Genomic DNA, 27,074 nt, shown 5'->3' with positions numbered 1-27,074 from the left:
GTTAAAAGTTCCTAATAATAAAAAAAAAGTCTGATTTAAACTATTTTTCCATGTCTATATTTTATAACTCCATGTACATGGATTATATTTGAAAAGCAATTTTGATCAATAGAATATTAATCTAAGTCCCTCATGTGGAGAAAATGATGGTACAGGGATCCTGTAGTCAATCTATTAACAACCAAAAAGCATATTTTTATTAGCTGTATATTTAGTTTTAGTCTGAAAATAGCATAACAAAAGGTAGCATTTGATTTTCTAAATCATGATATATTTGACATTAATGGTTTTGATCTAGCCCTACTTGATTAAATCCGTAGGTTAATCCTGTATATTCAGGTGAATCAGAAGGCTATTTAATAATCTGTGATGTGCTTTAACATCCTGAATAGAAAGAGAGTGCATAATTTCAGAAGAGCACTGTTATTTTATACTAATTAAATCTGAGGAATATAACCATCTTCTTACATTGTTTGAGTTGGCTGTATTATAGTTCACTTCCTTTGCACTCAATTCATTTTATAATCTTCTCCTGAGTTAGTTGCAAAAGCAAAGGAGAAGTATTTATGGTCTATTCCACTTCCAAAAATCCCTGTATCTTTATGCCAAATTGCCCAATAAGTAGAAATAGATATTTAGAAAAACAGGAGGTAGCTTCTGGTTTCTCCCAGGAACTATGATTGTTTTATAACACTAAGAAGTTACATGGGTTCTAGTATTCAATTAAGTGGAGCTGGTGGGATGTTGAGGCTCTCAAAAGACTCTTCTATAATTCAAATAATACTCTCCACTTGCCTTCTGAAGTCTTATCTCTACAGTTAGAGATTCACTCCGCTGAGTTCAGCCTTTGTTTTCTGTAAAAGGCAAGTGCTTTGGAAGAAATAATACATCAAGCTTCATTAAACACATAAACTTAAGAGCAAGTTGTATTGGAACCTTATAAGAGAAAGAGAAAGCCATAGGTATGATAACCAACTGTGATTCTAGGGAAGGTGTGGTAACTGAGGAAGGGGGTAGGAGGTGGAGAAGAGTGAGAGTTTAAAGGACTGGACATCAAGAAGCAACTGGAGTAATATAAAACTGGAGTCTGGTACAACAATGAAAATTTCAGCCAAATCTTGATTTCTGCAATATCAGTGATAATATAAAGAATATTTTGGGCCGGGCACGGTGGCTCACGCCTGTAATCCCAGCACTTTGGAAGGCTGAGGCGGGTGGATCACGAGGTCAGGAGTTCAAAACCAGCCTGGCCAGCATGGTGAAACCCCGTCTCTACTAAAAATATAAAAATTAGCTGGGCATGATGGCGCACGCCTATAGTCCCAGCTACTCGGGAGGCTGAGGCAGGAGAATCGCTTGAACCCAGGAGGCAGAGGTTGTGGTGAACTAAGATCTCGCCACTGCACTCCAGCCTGGGCAACAGAGAGAGACTCCGTCTCAAAAAAATAAAAATAATAAAAAAAAACTATTTTGTAAGAAAATGTTTGAAGGTAAACCTCCCATTCTGTTCAAATGCAGGTTCTATCGTGAGCTTGGTCTGACAAGTTTTCAGCTTATTTGAGAATATAGTTATTTCATAAGGTGGAAACTAAGTATTGAATCTTGGACCTAGAGTTTCTGTTCTAGGAGCTGTCATGCTTGCCTTCCAAAGTAAAAATTAATTAACCATATTTGGCTCCTTCATTTTCCTTTCCCTATCTTCAAAATATTAAGCCAGTTCATTAATCTTTTCAAGATGTTTTTGAAGATCAGTATGTCTTTGCAACAAATTACCAAAAAAAAAAACAAACACAGAAACACAGGGTGTTCCTTTAAAGGCAATAATAATTAATGGGAGGAGAAGATAATTAAGGGACATGAAACTATTAGGGTGGTGCAAAAGTCACTGTGATTCTTGCCATTATTTTCAATGGCAAAAATCGCAATAACTTTTGCACCAACCTACATTAACATTGATTACCTCCAACAGGTACAATTAGGTTTATAGTAAGATGAGTGGCATTATGAATTAAGGAAGGTAGCTTTTATTTAGCATTTCTAACGTTTTTATACTTCACTACTTTTTATAATATCAATGTACTGATTTTATAATTCATAGCTATAAAAGATAAAATAATTACAGATCTTAAAAGGGCGTTAAAAAGAGTAAGACATTTTAAAAATAAGATTACTGAAAATTATCATAGTGGTATGATTTCTGCATGAACTAATTAAATATTTTAAAAAAGTTTTTTATATTACTAGACATATTTGATAGAAAGACAAAATACAAAACAGTGATTCTCTTTCTCTCCAAAGATGGCCTTGACCATTTAAATATTTATGAATGGGTAATAGAAAACATTTTTTTAAAAAGAGTAACAAATGAACACCAATCAATGCAAACGTGATATAAAGAATTTAGGAAGAACAAAGAAAAGGTTGTTATTGTTTTCATATCTTGAAATGAGGGGAAATAAATGAACAAAAAGATGAAGAAAATGGAGAAAAGTAAAAGTTGGTATTTTGCAAGGAGAAATATGAGTATAGGTAGTCTTATAAAGGGAAATGAAATTTTAAAATATCGAAGGGAAACAAGTGTTGAGAAAGTTAACATTTACTACCATCTTCTATGCACTAGAGAGGTTACTCATTTAATCTTTCAATATCCCTATATGTTATTTTTATCTCCCTCATTTAAAAGATCCAGAAATTACAGCTCATAGATGTTATGTGGTATGGCCAGCATTACACAGGTCAAGTAGGAAATTTCTGCTTTGCCTGTGTCCAAAGTCCAGAGTTTTTGTGAAGACACCATTGAGGAACTGAAAAAAAAAATTTATACATATATATATAAACTGACAGAAGCTTGGACAGTATTGCCAAAGCCAGGGGAGAGAGGGAAGCACACATGAGAACAGAAGGAATAGGGTGCATATGTGCTGGGATGCTGCAGCCACTGATAAATCTTTTCTTTACTTGCCAAAGACAAAACTCAAAAAGTGACCTAATGTTGCTACTTGTATGGCTGTGGTGTTATGGGTAACTCATAAAGTAAAAAAAAAAAAAAAAAAAGAAAAGAAAATGCATTTCATTCCTAATTTGTTCTTCATTTTATATAAATAGGATGTTTTAAAAGCAAACGGTTTTTTTCTGATTATAAATCAACATCTATACACAGAGATAAATATTCAAATGATCAGAAAAAGTTATATTCTTTTTATAGAATATAATATAAATAGAATAGAATATAAATGTAGAGAGTGGTGTCAGAAAGAAGGTTGACTACAGTTGCCTGGCACTCGTCCTTCCCCAACAAAAAAGAACCAAAGCAACAAATAAAGAACTATATTGTAAGTAAAGTGACTGAAGTAGAGTGCTAGGCAGCACCAGGGGAATGGTAAAATCTATGTGGAGTACAGACACCAAGGATACCACAGACAGAGAGGAAGACACCCTACCTCAACCTCTCTCTCTCCCTTACCAGAATTAGCTCAGAGTCGGGGGAATTTCTTCCTATGGAGAAAACATAAGTCAAAGATCCTCAGTGGTCCCCATTGCCACCATAAACATCAGCAATCCTTGCTACAGGAGAGCCCCTAATCCTCACAGGCCTCAAATCCAGTCTGGAGAGTAGCTGAGGTCTGTGCAACTCCATTGCCTCATTGTAAGAGATCACCTTGAGCACCTCCCACCACTGTGACCTAGGCTGCTATGGCTCAATACTATTTTGAACCTGGACGCATGTACACAGTGTGTCTTGCCCTGGGGATCAGTATCAATTGACTTTCCATTCCTGAGGCCCTGCCATCATACTACCACAGTGCCTACAGTACCATGACCTCAGCTGCCCAGCACATAGGCCAGATTGAAGGACTGAGACCCTGGCATCCAAACCCATGTGGCATCTGTCACAGCCTTCCAATAAACAGGTGAACCTGCACAGCAGGAAAGTGGCTGAACAGGCTGCTAGCCATCACATCCATGTGCACCTACACTGCACAGTCTGCCAACCCTGTGAGTGCTTATACCTAGCCTGACAGCCAGTCCTATGGTGAATCCACCCCCAGAAACAACTGCTGCAACCTGCCTGGCCCCCCTCCCCAACACCTGCATATGTTCATGTACAGCCTGTAAGCAGGTCCCGCAGCAGCAGTATCCCCAGGACAGCTTGCTACAGCTTGCCTGGCCCAAGTGCATGCATGTTCCTGCATGGCCTGACAGCTGGTCCTGTGGTGACCCTGTCCCTTCAGACAGAACTTTGCAAAACCACCCAGTGCCACTACACCCATGAGCATCTGTGCTTGGCTTCTGACAGCCAGCCTGGAAATGGCCACTGCCTCTGCAGGAAACTCACTAGACAGCTTGTTGGCCCTCTGCAGCTTCCCTTGTCTGGGCTAACATCCAGCCCGCTGCCCCAGCCCCAAGCAAAACCACATTATTGCCCTTATAGTAAACCATAGACTAGGCTTCTGAGACAATATCACAGATATCACTGACAAGTATTGTAGCTAAAGAAACACCATGAAGATCACACTAGAGACTCCACTCAGAACCAAAGCCAAAGCTCCTCTGGCACCACCTACCAAAGAAAATTTCTTCCTACAAATGCTATTCTATAAAACCAGAAAGGACAAATTTACACTAGATTTGCAGATATCAACATAAGGACACAAGAAACACAAAATAGCAAGAAAATATGATACCTCCAAAGAAATACAATAAGTCTCTAGTAACAGACCCCAAAGAAAAGAACATTTATGAAATTCCTAAAAAAGCATTGTAAATAATGATCTTAAGAAAATGCAGTGAGATACAAGAGAGCACAGACAAATGATTCAATGAAATCAGAAAAATAACTAATGATCCAAATGAGAAATACAACAAAAAGATAGACATAAAAAAGAAGCAAACAGAAATCTTGAAGCTGAATAATTCAATAAATACAATAAAAAATACAACTGACAGTTCCAACAACAGACCAAATCAAATAATACATTTTTAAGCTTGAATACAGGTCTTTTAAAATAACCCAGTCAGAGAAAAATGAATAAACAAATAAGAATAGAGAAAGCGTATGAGACTCATGAAACACCATTAAGTGAACAAATGTTCCCATTATAGGACTATTAGAGAGAGAAGAGGTGGAAAAAGACACAGAAAGCCTATTTAACAGGATAATAGACAGAAACTTCCCAAATACTGGGAGATAAATTTGTATCTGGATAGATTCAGGAAGCTCAAAAGTCCCCTATTAGATTCAACTCAAAATGATCCTCTTCAAAGTACTCATTAATCAAACTGCCAAAAGTCAAAGAGAAGATTCCAAAATCCGCAAGAAGAAACTTTCAAGTTATATATAAAGGAAGCCCCTATTAGACTATCAGCAGATTTCTCAACAGAAATTGCAGGCCAGAAGAAAATGGGTTGTTATATTTAAAGTGCTGAAAGGAAAAAAAAAATTTGTCAAGCAGTAATACTATATCCATCAAAGCTATCCTTCAGAAATGAAGGAGAAATAAAGGCCTTTCCAGACAAACAAATGCTGAATGAATTAATCAGCACTAGACTGGCCTTACAAGAAATGCTAAAGAAAATGCTACAGTTGGAAACAAAAAGAATGTAATTATTGTCAAGAAAACTTATAAAAGCATAAAACTTACCAGTAGACATAAATTCATAAATCAAACTCAGAATAATCCATTGAAATAATGGTGCTATGTAAACTTTCAATCATCTAGTATGAAAGGTTTAAATTCAAATAATAAAAAACGACAACAGCCAGAATTCATGGCTTAGGAACACCTAATAGATAAAGAAGTAAAAGTTAAACAACAGGAATATAAATTGTGGGGGAGGGAAAACGCCTAGGGTGTTTTTTATGTGACCAAAGTTATGTTAAAATAATAAATCTTAAAATAATACATCTACAAGATTATTTAGGTTAGCCCCATGGTAGCCCGAAAGAAAGAAATTACAGCAGTCACACAAATGAAATGAGTAAGAAGACAAAGCACAGCAAGACAGAAAACCATCAACCCATAGAGGTAAACAGACAGAGACAAACAAAGGAACAGATGATCTATAAACAACCAAGAAACCATTAACTAAATGGCAGGAGTAAGTCCTTATCTATCAATGATAACTGTGAATACAAATGGAACAAATTCTCCAATTAAAAGATACTGAGTAGGCAAATGGATTAAAAAATATATCCAACTGTATGCTGTCTACAAAAGACTCACCTCACCATTGAGACAAAGGTAGGCTGAAAGTGAAGGCATGGAAAAAGATACTCCATGCAAATGCAAACCAAAAGTGAGCAGGAATAGCCACATTTATATCAGATGAAATAGACTTTAAGTCAAAAACTATAAAAAGACAAAAAAATTCATTATATAATGATAAAGGGATCCATTCAACAAGAGGGTATAACAATTGAAAATATATATGTACCTAACACCAGAGCACCCAAATATGTACAGCAAATATTATCAGATATAAAGGGAGAGAAAGACAGACTACAATACAATTGTGGGAAACTTCAACACCCCCGCCCTCAACAGTGGATAGATAATCTAGACAGAAAACCAACAAAAAAAATTAGACTTAAACTACTCCATAGACCAAATGGACATAACAGATATTTACAGAACATTCCATCCAACAGCTGCAGAGTAAAAATTCTTCTCAACTGCATATGGAACATTCTCCAGGATAGATCACATGTTAGGCCACAAAACTAGTCTTAACAAATTTAAGAAGACAGAGATCATATCAAGTATCCTTTTAGACCACAATATTATAAAACTAGAAATAAACAAGAAAAACTTAAGAAATCTTACAAACATGAAAATTGAACAGCATACTTCTAAATAACCAATAATTCAATGAACAAATTAAAAGAGAAATTGAAAAATTACTTGAGACAAATGAGATTGGAAACACATCATACCAACCTATGAGACACAGCAAAAGCAGTCCTAAGAGAGAAGTTTATAGAAATAAATGCCTAAACAAAAAACAAAGATTCCCAATAACCTGACCATGCAGCTCAAAAAAGTGGAAAAAAAAGACAAACGAAACCCCAAATTGTAAATAATAAAGCTCAGAGCAGAAATAAATACAATAGTGACTTTTAAAGTTTTCAAGAAAATCAACAAAATTAAGTTTTATTGAAAAGATTAACAAATATGAGAAACCTTAGAGTCACCACAGAAAAAGAGGAAAGACCTAAATAAATAAAATCAGAGATGAAAAAGGACACATTACAGGTGACATCACGGAAATACAAAGCATCATAAGAGACTATTATGAACAATTATACACCAAAAAGTTTGCTAACATAAATGAACTGGATCGATTCCTTGACAAACACAAGTTACCAAAATTAAATTAGGAAGAAACAGAAAATCTGGACACTCCAATAACGAGTGAGGAAACTGAATCAGTAATAAATAGTCATCTACCAAAAAAAGGCCTAGGACCTAAAATTGAATACCTAGGTGCAAAAACAAAAAACAAAAAACAACACCATCTTTCACTACATACAAAAATCGACTCAATTGCAATTAAAGACTCAAATGTAAACCCTAAAACTATGAATCTACTAGAAGAAAATGTGGGGGAAATGCTGTATGACTTCGGGCTGGGCAAGGATGTTTTTTAAAAAGGCTGCAAAAGCACAGGAAACAAAACAAAAAATAGATAAATGAGACCACATCAAATTAAAAAGCTTTTACACAGCAAAGGAAACAGAATGAACAGTCAACCTACAGAATGGGAGAAAATATTTGCAACTATACATCTGACAAGGGGTTTATATGCAGAATATATAGGGACTTAAATAACAGCAAGAAAACAAATAACCTGATTAGAAAATTGGAAAAATACTTTAATAGGCAGCTCGCAAAAAAAAAAAAAAAAAACATCGAAATGATCAAAATGGTCAACAGTTGCGTAAAAAAAAAATGCTCAACATCCCTAGTCATCAGAGAAATAAAAATCAAAACCACAATAAGATGATACCTCACTCCAGCCGGGCGCGGTGGCTCACGCCTGTAATCCCAGCACTTTGGGAGGCCGAGGCGGGTGGATCACGAGGTCAGGAGATCGAGACCACGGTGAAACCCCGTCTCTACTAAAAATACAAAAAATTAGCCGGGCGCAGTGGCGGGCGCCTGTAGTCCCAGCTACTCCGGAGGCTGAGGCAGGAGAATGGTGTGAACCCGGGAGGTGGAGCTTGCAGTGAGCCAAGATCGCGCCACTGCACTCCAGCCTGGGCGACAGAGCGAGACTCCATCTCAAAAAAAAAAAAAACAAAAAAAAAAAGATGATACCTCACTCCAGTTAGAAAATGGCTAGAATCAAAAATACAAACTAGGCCAGGCGGTGGCTCACGCCTGTAATCCCAGCACTTTGGGAGGCTGAGGCAGGTGAATCACCTGAGGTCAGGAGTTTGAGACCAGCCTGACCAACATGGAGAAACCCCATCTCTGCTAAAAATACAAAATTAGCTGGGTGCGGTGGCACATGCCTGTAATCCCAGCTACTCTGGAGGCTGAGGCAGGAGAATCGCTTGAACCCAGGAGGTGGAGTTTGCAGTGAGCTGAGATCGCACCATTGCACTCCAGCCTGGGCAACAAGAGCGAAACTCCGTCTCAAAAAATAAATAAATACAAAGTAAACTAGCATTGGCTAGGATACAAAGAAAAGGGAACACTTACACACTGTTGGTGGAACTGTAAATTAGTACAGCCACTGTGGAAAACTCTATGAAGTTTCCTCAGAAAAATAAAAAATAGAACTACTATATGATCCATCAATCTCACTCCTGGGTATATATCCAAAGAAATGAAATCAGTATGTTGAAGAGATATCTGAATTCCTACGTTTATTGCAGCACAATTTACAATAGTGAAGATATGGAATCAACACATGTCCATCAATGGATGAATAAATGAAGAAAATTTGGTGGGGGGGGCGGGGCCAAAGATGGCTGACTAGAAGCAGCGGTGATCGCAGGCTCCCCTCCAAAAGAACCTTAATAGCATGTGAATCCTGCACCTGCAACCAAGGTATCCAAGTTCTCTCATCAGAATCGACTAGGCTGTTGGCGTGCCCCACGGAGTGGAAGGAACAGCACTGTGGTGCCATGGCCCACCTGAGAGCCACATGGGGTAGGAGAGCCTCCACACCTACAGCCAAGCGAGGCAGCCAGTCAGCGTGCTACCCAGCTTGGGAAACTGTGCTTTTTCCACGGAACTGTTGCAACTCATGGATTTGAGGATCCCACTTGTTAACTCATGCCACCAGGGACTAGGGTCTCAACCATGGAGCTGCACAGATTCTCAACAGCCTCTCATCTAGAATCTGCTTAAGCCCGCTGAGTTCCTTGGGGGAGGGGCGACCAGCACCACAGCTGCAGCTGCCTGCTGTCTAAGCCCTTTGAGCTCTTTGAAGGAGGGGCAGCAGCCAGCACTGGGACTAATAGCTGCCGAACACACTAAGCTACCTGGGCAGGGGAAGATGGCAGGTATCTCTATAGCTCCAGGCTGTGCTTTTCACGTGCTGGCGCCAGGGAGGCTGGACGGTTTGTTCACAAGAGGTGTCCCCCACAACCCAACACACAGTCTGCTGTGGCGGACTGCAGCCAGAGTACCTCTTCAGGCCTTACCCTGACCCATCCCTCCTCACTGGGCAGGGCCTCTCTGCAGGAACTCCAATAACTCCAGCCAGGGGCTCAGGGACAGAACTCTGATCTCCCTGGTCCTGGGTCCCTAGGGAAAGGGGTGGCTGCAGTTTCCATAAACCAGCAGACTTAGCCTTTCCTCCTCTTAATTCTGAGAAATCTAGGCAGCCCAGAAGACTGGGTTTCCCCCCAGCAAAGCACACCCCCTCCATCAAGGGACAGTAAAACTGCTTCATTATATTGCCCCTGTACCCCGCGCCACCAAACTGAGTGAGACCCTCCAACAGGGCTTGTCAGACACCCTATGCAGCAGAAATCCTACTGGCATCAGCTTGGTGCTCCTCGAGGTCAGAGATCTCAGAGGAATGAGCAGGCACCCATCTTTTCTGTTCTCCAGCCTCCTTGAGTGACATGTACAGGTGTGGGGGTCAACCAAATGAATAGGGCCTGAAGGGAACCCCCAGTCAACTACCGCAGCCCTACAGAAGGGAAACCTGACCATTGAAAGAAAAACAAACAAACAGCAAGAACGACAGAATCATCAACAACAAAAAAGTCCCTACAAAAACCCTATCCAAGGGTCAGGAGTCTCAAAGATCGAAACTAGACAAATTCATGAAGATGAGAAAGAATCAGTGAAAAAATGCTGAAAACTCAAAAGGCCAGAGTGCCTCTTCTCCTCCAAATGATTGCAACGCCTCTCGGGCAAGGGCACAAAACTAGACAAAGGATAAGAACAAATTGACAGCAGTAGGCTTCAGAAGATGAGTAATAACAAACTCCACTGCGCTAAAGGAACATGTTCTAACCCAATGCAAAGAAGCTAAGAACCTTGGTAATAGGTTAGAGGAGGTGCTATGTAGAATAACCAATCTAGAGAGGAACATAAATGACCTGATGGAGCTGAAACACACAAAACAAGAACTTCGTAAAGCATACACAAGTATCAATAGCTGAATCGACCAAGCGATTCTATGCACCCAATACAGGAGCACTCAGATTCATAAAGCAAGTTCTTAGAGACCTACAAACAGACTTAGACTTCCACACAATAATAGTGGGAGGCCTTAATGCCCCACTGTCAATATTAGAAAGGATGTCAGAGTTTGAAAACCACATTGCTGAAATAAGGCATGCAGACAAGATTAGAGGAAAAAAAATGAAAAGGAATGAACAAAGCCTCTGAGAAATAGGGACTATGTAAAAAGACAGAACCTACAATTGATTGGAGTACATAAAGGAGATGAGGAGAATGGAAACAAGCTGGAAAACACACTTCTGGATATTATCCAGCAGAACTTCCCCAACTTAGCAAGACAGGCCAACATTCAAATTCAGGAAATACAGAGAAGAGCAAGATACTCCTAGAGAGGATTAACACCAAGACATATAATTATCAGATTCTCCAAGGTCGAAATGAAGGAAACAATATTAAGGGAAGTCAGAAAGGCCAGGTCACCTACAAAGGGAAGTCCATCAGACTATCAGTGGACCTCTCAGCTGAAACCCTACAAGCCAGAAGAGAGTGGGGCCAATATTCAATATTCTTAAAGAATTTTCAAACCAATCTCATATCATATCATATGGAATTTCATATCCAGTCAGAGTATACTTCATTATCAAAAAAGAAATAAAATCCTTTTCAGACAGGCAAATGTTGAGGAATTTCATCACCACCAGACCTGCCTTGCAAGAGCTCCTGAAGGAAGCACTAAATACGGAAAGGAAAAGCTGCTACCAGCCACTGCAAAAACACACCAAAATATAAAGATCAATGACACGATGAAGAAACTGCATCAACTAGTGTGCAAAATAACCAGATAGCATCAGTATGACAGACCAAACTCACACATAACAATATTAACCTTAAATGTAAATGGGCTAAGTGCCCCAATTAAAAGATACAAACTGGTAAGCTATTAATTATTGCCTCAATTTCAGAGCCTGTTATTGGTCTATTCAGAGATTCAACTTCTTCCTGGTTTAGTCTTCTGAGGGTGTATGTGTCGAGGAATTTATCCATTTCTTCGAGATTTTCTAGTTTATTTGCATAGAGGTGTTTATAGTATTCTCTGATGTAGTTTGTATTTCTGTGGGATCGGTGGTGATATCCCCTTTTTCATTTTTTATTGCGTCTATTTGATTCTTCTGTCTTTTCTTATTAGTCTTGCTAGCGGTCTATCAATTTTGTTGATCTTTTCAAAAAACCAGCACCTGGATTCACTGATTTTTTGAAGGGTTTTTTCTGTCTGTATCTCCTTCGGTTCTGCTCTAATCTTAGTTATTTCTTGCCTTCTGCTAGCTTTTGAATGTGTTTGCTCTTGCTTCTCTAGTTCTTTTAATTGTGATCTTACGGTGTCAATTTTAAATCTTTCCTGCTTTCTCTTGCGGGCATTTAGTGCTATAAATTTCTGTCTAAACGCTGCTTTGAATGTGTCCCAGAGATTCTGGTATGTTGTGTCTTTGTTCTCATTGGTTTCAAAGAACATCTTTATTTCTGCCTTCATTTCATTATGTACCCAGTAGTCATTCAGGAGCAGGCTGTTCAGTTTCCATGTAGTTGTGCAGTTTTGAGTGAGTTTCTTAATCCTGAGTTCTAGTTTGATTGCACTGTGGTCTGAGAGACAGTTTGTTATAATTTCTGTTCTTTTACATTTTCTGTGGAGTGCTTTACTTCCAACTATGTGGTCAATTTTGGAATAGGTGTGGTGTGGTGCTGAAAAGAATGTATATTCTTTGATTTGGGGTGGAGAGTTCTGTAGATGTCTATTAGGTCCACTTGGTGCAGAGCTGAGTTCAATTCCTGGATATCCTTGTTAACTTTCTGTCTCATTCATCTGTCTAATGTTGACGGTGGGGTGTTAAAGACTCCCATTATTATTGTGTGAGAGTCTAAGTCTCTTTATAGGTCTCTAAGGACTTGCTTTACGAATTTGGATGCTCCTGTATTGGATGCATATATATTTAGGATAGTTAGCTCTTCTTGTTGAATTGATCCCTTTACCATTATGTAATGGCCTTGTCTCTTTTGATCTTTGTTGGTTTAAAGTCTGTTTTATCAGAGACCAGGATTGCAACCCCTGCCTATTAAAGACTTAAATGTTAGGCCTAAAACCATAAAAACCCTAGAAGAAAACCTAGGCAATACCATTCAGGACATAGGCATGGGCAAGGACTTCATGTCTAAAACACCAAAAGCAATGGCAACAAAAGCCAAAATTGACAAATGGGATCTCATTAAACTAAAGAGCTTCTGCACAGCAAAAGAAACTACCATCAGAGTGAACAGGCAACCTACAGAATGGGAGAAAATTTTTGCAATCTACCCATCTGACAAAGGGCTAATATCCAGAATCTACAATGAACTCAAACAAATTTACAAGAAAAAAACAACCCCATCAAAAAGGGGGCAAAGGATATGAAAAGGCACTTCTCAAAAGAAGACGTTTATGCAGCCAAAAGACACATGAAAAAATGCTCGTCATCACTGGTCATCAGAGAAATGCAAATCAAAACCACAATGAGATACCATCTCGCACTAGTTAGAATGGTGATCATTAAAAAGTCAGGAAACACCAGGTTCTGGAGAGGATGTGGAGAAATAGGAACATTTTTACACTGTTGGTGGGACTGTAAACTAGTTCAACCATTGTGGAAGTCAGTGTGGCGATTCCTCAGGGATCTAGAACTAGAAATACCATTTGACCCAGCCATCCCATTACTGGGTATATACCCAAAGGATTATAAATCATGCTCCTATAAAGACACATGCACATGTATGTTTATTGCAGCACTATTCTATTCACAATAGCAAAGACTTGGAACCAACCCAAATGTCCAACAATGATAGACTGGATTAAGAAAATGTGGCACATACACACCATGGAATACTATGCAGCCATAAAAAATGATGAGTTCATGTCCTTTGTAGGGACATGGATGAAGCTAGGAACCATCATTCTCAGTAAACCATCACAAGGACAAAAACCAAACACTGCATGTTCTCACTCATAGGTGGGAATTGAACAATGAGAACACATGGACACAGGAAGGGGAATATCACACACCGGGGCCTGTTGTTGGGTAGGGGGAGGGAGGAGGGATAGCATTAGGAGATATACCTAATGTTAATGACAAGTTAATGAGTTCAGCACACCAACATGGCACATGTATACATATGTAACAAACCTGCATGTTGTCCACATGTACCCTAAAACTTAAAGTATAATTAAAAAAAAGATAAAAAAAGACACAAACTGGCAAATTTGATAAAGAGTCAAGACCCATCGGTGTCCTGTATTCAGGAGACCTATCTCATGGGCAAAGACACACATAGGCTCAAAATAAAGGGATGAAGGAAAATTTACCAAATAGAAAGCCAAAGCCAAAAAAAAAAGCAGGGATTGCATTCCTAGTCTCTGATAAAACAGACTTTAGGCCGGGCGCGGTGGCTCACACTTGTAATCCCAGCATTTTGGATGGCCGAGGCAGGTGGCTCACGAGGTCAGGAGATCGAGACCACGGTGAAACCCCATCTCTACTAAAAATACAAAAAAATTAGCCGGGCATGGTGGCGGGCACCTGTAGTCCCAGCTACTCTGAGAGGCTGAGGCAGGAGAACGGCATGAACCCGGGAGGCGGAGCTTGCAGTGAGCCGAGATTGCACCACTGCACTCCAGCCTGGGTGACAGAGTGAGACTCCGTCTCAAAAAAAAAAAAAAAAAAAAAAATACAGACTTTAAACCAACAAAGAATAGTGGGAGGCCTTTAGCACCCCACTGTCAATATTAGATCAATGAGACAGGAAATTGATAAGGATATTCAGGGCTTGAACTCAGCTCTGGACCATGCAGACCTAATAGACGTCGACATAACTCTCCATCCCAGATCAACAGAATATACATTCTTTTCAGCACCACATCACACTTATTCTAAAATTGACCACATAGTTGGAAGTAAAACACTCCTCAGCAAATGCAAAATAACAGAAATCATAACAAACATTCTCTCAGACCACAGTGCAATCAAATTAGAGCTCAGGATTAGGAAACTTGCTCAAAACCACACAAGTACATAGAAAGTGAACAATCTGCTCCTGAATGGCTATTGGCTAAATAACAAAATTAAGGCAAAAATAAATAAGTTCTTTGAAACCAATGAGAACAAAGACACAATGTAAGAGAATCTCTGGGACACAGCTAAAACAGTGTTTAGAGGGAAATTTATAGCACTAAATGCCCACCAGAGAAAGTGGGAAAGATCTAAAATCAACACCCTAACATCACAATTTAAACAACTGGAGCAAATAAATTCAAAAGCTAGCAGATGACAAAAAATAACTAAGATCAGAGCAGAACAGAAGGAGACAGAGACATGAAAAACCCTTCAAAAAATCAATGAATCCAGGAGCTAGTTTTTTTAAAAGATTAACAAAATAGACCACTAGCCAGACTAATAAAGAAGAAAAGAGAGAAGAATCAAATAGACACAATAAAAAATGATACAGGCAGATCACCACTGATCCCACAGAAATACAAACTACCATCAGAGAAAACTATAAACACCTCTATGCAAATAAACTAGAAAATCTAGAAGAAATGGATAAATTCCTCGACACATACACCCTCCCAAGACTAAACCAGGAAGAAGTTGAATCCCTGAATACACCAATAAGATGTTCTGAAATTGAAGCAGTAATTAATAGCCCACCAACCAAAAAAAGCCCAGGATCAGATGGATTCCCAGCCAAATTCTACAGAGGTACAAAGAGGAGCTGGTACCATTCCTTCTGAAACTATTCCAAACAACAGAAAAAGAGGGACTCCTCCGTAATTCATTTTATGAGGCCAGAATCATCCTGATAACAAAATCCGGCAGAGACACAACAAAAAGAAAATTTCAGGCCAATATCCCTGACAAACATTGCTGCAAAAATCCTCAGTAAAATACTGGCAAACCCAATCCAGCAGCACATCAAAAAACTTATCCACCACCATCAAGTTGGCTTCATCCCTGGGATACAAGGCTGGTTCAACATATGCAAATCAACAAGTGTAATCCATCATATAAACAGAAACAATGACAAAAATTTGTCTTGGTTATCTCAATAGATGTAGATTATCTCATAGATTATCTCATAGATGCAGAAAAGGCCTTCAATAAAATTCAATATCCCTTCAGGTTATGAACTCTCAATAAAATAGGTATTGATAGAACATATCTCAAAATAATAAGAGCTATTTATGAAAAACCAACAGCCAATATCATACTGAATGGGCAAAAGCTGGAAGCATTCCCTTTGAAAATCAATACAAGACAGGATGCCCTCTCTCACCACTCCTATTCAACATAGTATTGCAAGTTCTGGCCAGGGTGATCTGGCAAAACAATGAAACAAAGGGTATTCGAATAGGAAGAGAGGAAGTCAAATTGTCTGTGTTTGCAGATAACATGATTCTAAATTTAGAAAACCCCATTGTCTCAGCCCCAAAACTCCTCAAGCTGATAAGCAACTTCAGCAAAGTCTTAGGGTAAAAAATCAATATGCAAAAATCACAAGCATTCCTATGCACCATCAATAGACAAGCAAAGAGCCAAATCATAAATGAACTCCCATTCACAATTGCTACAAACAGAGTAAAATTCCTAGGAATACAGATAACAAGGGATCTGAAGGACCTCTTCAAGGAGAACTACAAACCATTGCTCAAGGAAATATGAGATGACATAAATAAATGGAAAAACATTCTATTCTCATGGATCGGAAGAATCAATATCGTGAAAATGACCATGCTGCCCTAAGTAATTTATAGATTCAATGCTATTCCCATCAAATTACCATTGACATTCTTCACAGAATTAGAAAAACTACTTTAAGTTTCATATGAAACCAAAGAAGAGCCCGTATAGCCATGACAATCCTAAGCAAAAGGAACAAAGCTGGAGGCATTACACTACCTGAATTCAAACTATACTATAAGGCTACAGTAACCAAAACAGCATGGTACTATTATCAAAATAGACATATACACCAATGGAACAGTACAGAGACCTCAGAATTAACACCACATATCTACAACCATCTGATCTTCAACAAACCTGACAAAAACAAGCAATGGGGAAAGGATTTCTTAAAAATCAATGAATGAGTTGATATCATAGAGGAAGTGTTATCAGAGACTGGGTAGGGGAGAGGAGGATGGGGAGAGGCTGATCAATGGGTACAAAATTATAATTAGATAGAATAAATAAGTTCTAGTGTTCTATTGCACAGTAGGGTGACATTGTTTAACACTTAGGTATTTTACATTACAAAATAGCTAGAAAAGAGGCTTGGATGACCATCGCAAAGAAATGATAAATGCCATGAGGTGATGGTCATACTAAATACCTAGAGTTGATCATTATACAAAACACATATGTTCAAAACATCCAATTATGCTCCTAAACATGTACGATTGCAATATGTGAATTAAAATAAATATACTAGGTGAACAAATAAAAATCCCTATAAACAAAAAGTTATACTAAATCAAAAGGGTGTGCCACATTTTTTCTCACTACTGAGGGACCAATATTGTTAATATTTGATTGTAATTTCTTAAAGTTTCAAAATCCAGGAGACTGCATGTGTATTCTAGAAAAAAATGGAATCAAGTAAACTTTTATATACTTATATAATTGTATTTCATGTTCTCAAATAATATTCAAATAGCATTTTAATAGTTTATATGATACTACCTTATATAGAATTTGAATAACTTTCTTTTATTTTTGGTTATTTAAGGGGGTCTCTTTTCTAATATCTACTACTCTAAATAATACTACAATCCTTCTATATGAATCTTGGATGATATTATCGATAATTCCTTTAAAATAGAATATTGGAAATTACTTTAAAAAAAAGGTTTGTCCTTTATTAGATTAGAATAGAATATAAGCTTATTGTAGCAAATCTAGAAAATTCAAAATGTGATAAATATTAGACAATATGTAAAGAAAATAATAATTACTTATCTTCCTCAAGAGGTAACTCTAGAAAATATTTTGATCTATACTTTCCATTATTATGTATATAGCTGTAGATGCTCTTTAGTTTGAGTTTTGATATTACCTTTGCAGTTATATTTTAAAAATCAGGTTTATGTTTGCCCAGGAAGCATTATTTCTTTATCTAAATGCGGCATTAATTTGCACAACAGGTAATTATCTTTTTATTTAAAAGTTTTTAAAAATGTAATACGGTGCCTATGATAAGACTGCTTTACTAGTTTGTAATATTTTTTCAATTTCTTTCATGATTGACAATCGACTTAGAATATCTACTTTTACTTTAAGCAGTTGTGACTATCTTTTCCACAGAAAGGCTTACATTTTCTTGAGTTTTCAAACTTACCAGTACAGTAATTACATGGGTTGGTGAGGGGAGGATGGGGAGACATTGATCAGTGGGTACAAAATTATAATTAGATAGAAGAAATAAGTTCTAGTGTTCTATTACACAGTAATATGTTCTTTTTTTTTTTTTTTTGAGACTTGGTCTCATGTTGTCATTCAGGCTGGAGTGCAGTGGGGTGATCACAGCTTATTGTAGCCTTGACTTCTGGTCTCAACTGATCCTCCCACCTCAGCCTCCTGAGTAGATGGGACTACAGGTGTGCACCACCACACCTGGCTTTAAAAACAACAACAAAAACTTTTGTAGTAATGAGATCTCACTATGTTGCCCAGGCTGGTCTCAAACTGCTGGGCTCAAGCAATCCTCTTGCCTTGACCTCCCAGAGTGTTGGGATTGCAGGCATGAGCCACCATGCCTGGCCCCTCTTCTAATATTTTAATCTCCTTTACATCTATGAATGTATCTGCTATGATGATTTGTGGCTGTTTACTTATCAAATACCATCAAGTATGGCTTCCCACTGCCCACAGTGGGCAAAAAATAACTTCATATCCATACTCTTTACATGCCACTTACACCTCCAAAGCTAGGCACTGATTTAGTTTTCTAATCTTATCTTTCTTTATTCTAATAGGCTTCACAGACACTTCTCATTACTTCCTTAGGGCAAAGAACATGCCTTTCTGTGCTTCTCTCCATTTGTGGTTTGAATTTCTTCAAACAACAATCTCCTTTCTGCTCTTTCTTGGCTGATCAGAATAAGCACCCTCTTTTCTTCTGTTCAAGTCTTCTGATCCACTGTCATAAAACTTACCATCCCATTTCACGTGCAATAGATGACTTTTTTCTCACCTTACTCAGGGCACTTTGTGCTTCAACTATTGTGCATTCTTCATTGAATTCTTCAATTCTCTTTCCCCACTAGACTATAAGATCCTGGGTAGCAGAACTATGACCAGCTACTATTATTAATTTTTTTGTCAACCAACCTACTTACAACAAGAAACGAGTCAATTTAAGATCAAATTGGGCGACTGCTTGTGTGACGAGAAATAAACACAATTACTTAGTTATCTTTCCCCAGATAATAGGGCCAATTGCAATAACCTCTCTACTGAAAAGCTGTCATAGTTTGTACTGATTTTGTTGCAAACAAGATGTTTTACTGTAAACCAGAAAAGTATCAGCAAAAATATAAAAATCTACAGTGTCTGTGCTGAAAATGGCTCTTCCATCAATGTGATGCTTGTGCAGTGCACAACCTATACTATCTTATATATACTACCATATGGGTTTCCTACTTGTAAAAGTGTATTTTTTTTCAATGTTTATTGTACATTTTAAATTATGAGTCAAGAGCATAAATTATTTTATGGCTCATTAAGAGATAACGTAAACAGTATTCTCTTTCTACAAATTAAACTGGACCTGAGCAAAGCAAACTTCAGTAGAAGACGTTAACTATTGTCCTCATAATAATGTGTACTCATTTATAACTGTGACTGTTCACTTTTCTCTTAAGATCTTCTCTGATTATTGTTTTAAAGTTAAATAGCAAATGGTCTCAACTCCCTCCAGGCTAAACAAGTAACATGAGTATCAATCACATTTGGAACCAAATGCATATTATCTATTTAAAATACTAACCTTATTACTTATGTATGGCTCGGCTATATCATATAAATTATCTCATGATGTAAATATACTAACATTAACACTTACTATATGCAGGTTATTTAAGCTCTTTGAATCTCAGTTTCATTATTTACATAATGAAGGGTACATTGACTTTGTGGAGCTGTTGGAAGAATTAAAGATATTATCCTTAATGTGCCAATAGGTGCCTTCTATTTTCAGAGGAAATTGGTTCCCATTGATAGACCTGATTGAAGAGGTAGGCCTATGCACACTGTTGTCCCATCAACCATGGATATTTGGTCCACAAGTCATTAAGTGCATGTGATGTTGAAACAAAAAGGTGCTTTGTTTGAGTAACTAGCACATAAAAATACTGGATGATTTAAGTTAAATAAGCAGTTGAAATACGAGGAACATAGTCATAGAGAGAGTCAAAGAAGATAATAAAGGCGTAGCAATGCCACAGCATGCCAGACTATGACAAAATGGTATAGTTAGGCAAAAAACAGTTATCTTCCTGATAGAATAGGGCAGGCATGCAAAGAGAAGCAATGGGAAAAGGAGAGAAACGAAAGAAGGTAGAAAGGGAGGGAGGGAAGGAGGGAGAGGGAGTGAGAGGAAGGAATGGAGGCAGAGGAAGGAAGGGAGGGAGAGGAAGTGAGAGAGGGAGGTATTAAGGGAGAAAGAGAAGAGAAGAAGGAAGGAGAGGAGAGATGGGGAGGGGAGGGGAAGAGGGAGGGAGGAGGAAGGAGAGGGGAGGGGAGGGGAGGAGGAAAGAGGAGGGGAGGGGAGGAGGAAAGGGGAGGGGAGGAGGGGGAGGGGGGGAGGGGAGGGGGGAGGGGAGGGGAGGGGAGGGGAGAGGAAAGGAGAGGGGACAGGAGAGGGGAGAGGGGAAAGAAAAGGAGAGGGGAGGAGAGGGAGGAGGGGGGGAGAGGGGGGAGAGGGGAGGGAAGGGGAGGAGTGCGGAGGGGAGGGGGGAGGGGAGGGGGAGAGGACAGGAGGGGAGAGGGGAGGGAGAAGGGAGAGGGGAGAAGAGGGGAGGACAGATGAGAGGAGAGCAGAGGAGAGGAGAGAGGAGAGAGGAGAGGGAAGAAGAGAGGGGAGAGAGAAACGTTAGTTCCAGAGAAAGAAAACTGGAATATGCCTTACTGTTTTTTATTTCACATGAAGACTAGTAGATAACAATACTTTGCTTTCAAAAAGATTTTCCCATCTTTCCAACAAGTTTTCCTATAAAATGGAGTTTATTGGGATGATTTTAAAGCCCAAACAATTCTTTATTTGTTTGAAAAGTGCATAGCACCACCTCTAGTACACACTAGATACTAACTGAATGGAAGCTATCACTAATCAGATTATAAACCCAAAATGCAGGGAAGATAATACAATTAGCATTTAATTTCAAAAACCTATCATCTAAACTACAAAGATGAAATCTTTTCTGTTAAACTGAATTGTCATTGACAGAAATGTGGCTTGGTCTTATTTTGGCTTCCATGTAAATACATTTCAAATATAAAGGAAACATAGACCTCTCCCCTTTCCACCCCTTTTTTATCTACTGAAGAATAACATTATAGACACTTACAAGATTCAGCAACATAATGATTATGAAATTGATACAGACAGCAGCAGCAGATGTTGCAAACTGCCAGTATTGTTTGATGAAATTCCACTTGAATGATGCAAACTGTTCCATGACAACCAGGCGGTACACCACGACTCCAAACACTGCAGTGATCACCAAGGATATCTACAATATTGGACACCAGAAAAAACATCCATATTTTACATCATTAACAAGTCAAAAGCAAAACCGTAGATCAAATCTACTGTCCCCAAGAATTGAAGGTATTTACCTTTCCAAGAAAGGATATCTAGATTTAATTTTCTCCTTTAAGGAAGTTATATTCTAGTCAAAACAAATAGGACAAAATTTGTTGTTTTAGTATGATAACAAAGTTATCACACTAACACGCAAATTCTGCCCAATGTCCTCTTAAATGGAATGCTCATTTTTAACACAATATATCTAATCCATCAGGTCAACTGATATAATTTCCATTTTATCTTACATGATCTTTGTTTCTCCCAAAGAGCATTTTCTTTAAAAAGGTGCACAAACTGCCTTTGTAAAATCTCCATAACCTGTTGTGATTTGTTTGTTTAATTGTACGTATTACCAAGTTGTTGGAAAGAATAAGGTTTCTGACATTTTCAACGTCACAAAATGAGTTGGTATCATTGAACTTACTTCTAAATTTGGAATCCCAAAACATTTTGATATCGATGGCTATACTTTACCATGAAGAATATTCCTGAGACAGAAACAAGAAGACGAGTGACTTTGTCTGAGGAAGGCTGATGTGGTTCAGGTTTTCCTGTGATGGGATTTACGATCTCCATCTTGTAATACTTGGCTTCAAACTGGGGACGAAGTGTTTCCTATGAGAGAAATGAAAGTTATCTAAATATCAAAGCCATAAACTAAAAAACATACCCCCAAGAATTGATACAATACTCCTAAATTTGGCCTACTTTTGTATTAAGTCTTCACAATAAAGCAACCTTTTAAAAAAAACATCAAATTACCTTCCAAATAATTCCGGAGCAGTATTGAAATTAGTGTAATTTTCCACTAATGTAATTTAAAGAAACATCACAGAAGTGGTTTGAAAAATACATACTTCATTGATCTCTATTATCTTCATAAAATAATAAATCTTGTTAGTAGGAAAGATCAAGGGAAAAATCTAATGGTGGTTAACTGCTTCCAGCCAGAATGCTAGGGCAGTAATTTTCCATATACTGTAACAGCCCAGTTTCCCTATTTCCTTGTATCCTAACATCTTACCTCCTCTTCTTCCCATTCGATAAGGTCCCAAGTATAGGTCAGTATACTCCTTCTCCTTTTCCAAAACTCCAGGAAGACTGTGGCTATAAAATATAAAAATGGTAATTCTTTACCCAAATCACATCATATTACTTTTCTTCTTTATATTGATATATCTTATCTCATAATTAAAATTAGTTAAATTTTTAAAGTAATAAATTAAAATTTTATTTTTCCCTTTTCTTCTCCCTGTGTTTATACATCATTAATTAGTGTATCGATTAGCATACACTGCTAGAGGGGTGTGATTTATTTTACTGGAACCAAGAAGCAGGGACTTTTTGTCAGCACAGCTCATCAAAATGATGCAATCAATATTACTGAGCTAAATACTGACCATTTTGACCTGCATAAGCTTATTCAAAATTATCTAAAGACTCAAATAAAGCCTTCTCCAAGAATCACAATAAAGATCAAATGCTACTTGTCCAGAACTTACAGACAGATAGTGTAGGAAAGAGAATAAAAGAACAAACTCAGGTGGTGAAGGAGGAGAAAAGAAAGACAAGAGAAGAAACTCCCGAATTCATATTCCGGGTGGACTCTACATGGACTGAAAAGGACTCAGTGGAAAAAGTAAATAAATTCCTGAACTGTCAGCTTTTCTCTTTAAACAGTTAAGAAAACGATTGCTGTTTTATTTTTTTCTAGATGGGCTCTATCTTACACCATTCAAGACTTCGTGGACACAACTAAGTACTCACATATGTGTTTTAGAAATCTGTGGTATTGGGGCAACCCTCTTTGGGTCCCCTCCCATTGTATAGGAGCTCTGTTTTCACTCTATTAAATCTTGCAGCTGCACACTCTTCTGGTCCGTGTTTGTTACGGCTTGAGCTGAGCTTTTGCTTGCTGTCCACCACTGCTGTTTGCCACCGTCACAGACCCACCGCTGACTTCAACCCCTCCAGATCTGGCAGGGTGTGCACTGTGCTCCTAATCTAGTGAGGCGCCCATTGCCACTCCTGATCCGGCTAAAGGCTTGCCATTGTTCCTGCACGGCTAAGTGCCCAGGTTCGTCCTAATCGAGCTGAACACTAGTCACTGGGTTCCACGGTTCTCTTCTGTGACCCATGGCTTCTACTAGAGCTTTAACACTCATCGCATGGCCCAAGGTTCCATTCCTTGGAATCCATGAGGCCAGGATCCCCAGGTCAGAGAAGAAAAGCCTTGCCGCCATCTTGGGAGCAGCCCACCTCATCTTGGGAGTGGCCTGCCACCATCTTGGGAGGCCACATTTGGTGGCCCATACGGTGCTTCTCCAAAGCAATGAGTAATACTGAACCACTTTTACTTGCTATTCTGTCCTATCCTTCCTTAGAATTGGAGGAAAATAACCGGGCACCTGTCAGCCAGTTAAAAACGATTAGTGTGGCTGCTGGACTCAGGTGTGAGGTTTCCTGGGAAAAAGCTTTCTAACAACCCCCAACCCTCTGTGTTGGGAGCTTTGTTCTGCCTGGAACCAGCTTCCGCTTTCACAATTTTCCTAGGGAAGCCGAGGGTCGACTAGAAGCAGAAAGCTGTTGTCCCAAACTCCCGGCATAGGCCAGTCGAGATCATCGCGCAGCCAGAAGTCTCTACTCAGCAGTCGCCCATGTGTGCGCCCCTACCTCTCCTTCTGACCCATACCGCCTGGGTCCTAACCACGACTTTCTCGAAAGTGTAGCCCCCAAAATTCTCCTTACCTCTGAATCTACTTCCTCTGATCCCTGCCTCCTAGGTACTAATGCTTCACACTTCCACTTCCACTCCCAAGTATTAGAGCAGGTTGTATCTCCAAAGGGATCTAAGGAAGCTCTACGCTGTGTCCTTAAGCACCTAGGCCATGAACCCAGGGAGTCTTGTCCCTGGTGATTCTCACAATTCAGGCATACAGCTCTCGACATGGGCAGTTATGTGGGACCTGTTCCCCACCACCCTTGCCAGGGCCTTAGAATTGATAACCCAGTACTTCAACAACTGGAACTGGGTCTACAACAATGTAACAGATCAGGATGAAAATGAATTGAGTAAATTAAAGGGAGGCACATATTCCTATAGTGGCAAATGGGGGCAACGAGCGAATGCCCTTCCATTGTGTTTCCAAAATCCTTCTACAGAGGCAAAGAGGAGAGAGAGGCAGAGAGAGAGAGAGAGGAAGAGACAGAGACAAAAGATGAGTCAAACAGAGAGAGAGACAGAAAGTCAAAGGAGAAAGAAAGAGAGAAAGAAAGAGAAAGCTAGAAATAGTAAAGGAAAAACAGTGTGCCCTATTCCTTTAAAAGCCAGGGTAAATTTAAAACCTGTAATTGATAACTGAAGGTCTTCTCCGTGATCCTATAACACTCCAATATTACCTTGTTGTCAGTGTAAACAAGGGCATAGCCCGAAACACTGAGACCACTGACAACCCATAGCTTTCCTATCAAAAATCCTTAACTCAGTAACCCGCGAATGGCGCAAATGCATTCAATTGGTAGCGGCAACTGCCTTGCTAAAAGAAGAAAGTAGAAAAATAACCTTTAGAGGCCGGGCGCGGTGGCTCATGCCTGTAATCCCAGCACGTTGGGAGGCTGAGGCGGGCGGATCATGAGGTCAGGAGATCGAGAACATCCTGGCTAACACGGTGAAATCCCGTCTCTACTAAAAATACGAAAAATTAGCCAGGCGAGGTGGCGGGCGCCTGTAGTCCCAGCTACGTGGGAGGCTGAGGCAGGAGAATGGCGTGAACCCCGGGGGGCGGAGCCTGCAGTGAGCCCAGATCTCGCGCCAGTGCACTCCAGCCTGGGTGAAAGAGCGAGACTCCTTCTCAAAAAAAAAAAAAAAAAAGAAAGAAAAATAACCTTTAGAAGAAACCTCATTGTGAGCACACCTCACCAGTTTAGAGCTATCCTAAGTCAAAAAAATCAAAAAGGTAGCTTTCTAACTCAAAAATCTTCAAGTATGGAGCTATTCTGTTAGAAAAAGGTGATTTAACACTAACCACTGAAAATTCCCTTAACCCAGCAGATTTCCTAACAGGGGATTTCAATCTTAATTACCATACAAAGGTCCGACCAGACCTAGGAGGAACTCCCTTCAGGATGATAGATGGTTCCTCCCGGGTGATTGAGAAAAAACTACAATGGGTATTCAGTAACTGATAGGGAGACTCTTGTGGAAGCAGAGTTAGGAGAATTGCCTAATAATGGGTCTGCTCAAACGTGTGACCTGTTTGCACTCAGCCAAGCCTTAAAGTACTTACAGAATTAAAAAAAAAAAACAAAACTCTATCTCAATACTGAGTCAAAAGGTTACCTACACCCTCTCCAAAACGAAACAAATTTGCATAAGAACTGTTGTTTATGGGAATGAATCTGGATGGGGCAGCTGGGTTGTTAATGAAATACTCAGGAACCCAGCCCAGCTCTAGGACTCACCCCTGAGCCAAAGGCAATGTTGGGCACCTATTAAAGGACCACTAGAATCCAGCAGCCCAGACCCCTTTCTTTGTGGTCAAGACAGGTGGGAAAAGGGGTGCAGCACTGCTACATCGGTGAGTGTAACTAATCCGATAAGCAGAGGTCCATGGGTGGTTACACACCCTAGAAAGGAATAAGCATTAGGACCATAGAGGATGCTCTAGGATTAACGCTCATTGGAAAATGACTAGGGGTGCTGGCATCCCTATGTTCTTTTTTCAGATGGGAAACGTTCCCCCCAAGGCAAAAACGCCCCTAAGATGTATTCTGGAGAATTGAGACCAATTTGACCCTCAGACGCTAAGAAAGAAACAACTTATATTCTTCTGCAGTCCCGCCAGGCCACAATATACTCTTCAAGGGGGAGAAATCTGGCCCCCTGAGGGAAGTATATAACACCATCTTACAGATAGACCTCTTTTGTAGAAAGGAGGGCAAATAGAGTGAAGTGCCATATGTGCAAACTTTCTTTTCATTAAGAGAAAACTCTCAATTATGTAAAAAGTGTAATTTATGCCCTACAGGAAGCCCTCAGAGTCTACCTCCCTGCCCTGGTGTTCCTCCAGCTCCTTCCCCAACTAATAAGAATGCCCCTTCAACCCAAACGATCCAAAAAGAGATAGACAAAGGGGTAAACAGTGAACCCAAGAGTGGCAGTATTCCCCGATTATGCCCCCTCCAAGTGGTGGGAGGAGGAGAATTTGGCCCAGTCAGAGTGCATGTACCTTTTTCCCTCTCAGACTTGAAGCAAATTAAAATAGACCTAGGTAAATTCTCAGATAACCCTGATGGCTATACTGATGTTTTACAAGGGTTAGGACAATCCTTTGATCTGACATGGAGAGATATAATGTTACTGCTAAATCAGACACTAACCCCAAATGAGAGAAGTGCCGCCATAACTGCAGCCTGAGAGTTTGGTGATCTCTGGTATCTCAGTCAGCTCAATGATAGGATGACAACAGAGGAAAGAGAACAATTCCCCACAGGCCAGCAGGCAGTTCCCAGTGTAGACCCTCACTGGGACGCAAAATC

At 39.3% G+C, this 27,074-nt stretch overlaps 1 protein-coding gene across 1 annotated transcript in view; it reads right to left on the bottom strand.

Annotated features, from left to right (window-relative positions):
• Positions 1-27,074, bottom strand: part of ANO3 (anoctamin 3) — a 320,853-nt gene that overhangs the window by 45,816 nt on the left and 247,963 nt on the right. The window contains exons 15-17 of the mRNA XM_030829525.1: positions 22,561-22,643; positions 22,011-22,151; positions 21,295-21,459 (exon numbers count right to left, since the gene is read on the bottom strand). Coding sequence (XP_030685385.1) covers positions 21,295-21,459; positions 22,011-22,151; positions 22,561-22,643 — 389 coding nt within the window. The remainder of the gene's footprint in view (positions 1-21,294; positions 21,460-22,010; positions 22,152-22,560; positions 22,644-27,074) is intronic.

This window comes from Nomascus leucogenys, chromosome 15 (assembly GCF_006542625.1).
Source record: "Nomascus leucogenys isolate Asia chromosome 15, Asia_NLE_v1, whole genome shotgun sequence".
Taxonomy (NCBI): Eukaryota; Metazoa; Chordata; class Mammalia; order Primates; family Hylobatidae; genus Nomascus; species Nomascus leucogenys.
The sequence above is the reverse complement of the archived record's forward strand: the minus strand, read 5'-3'. Positions and strand labels throughout refer to the sequence as shown.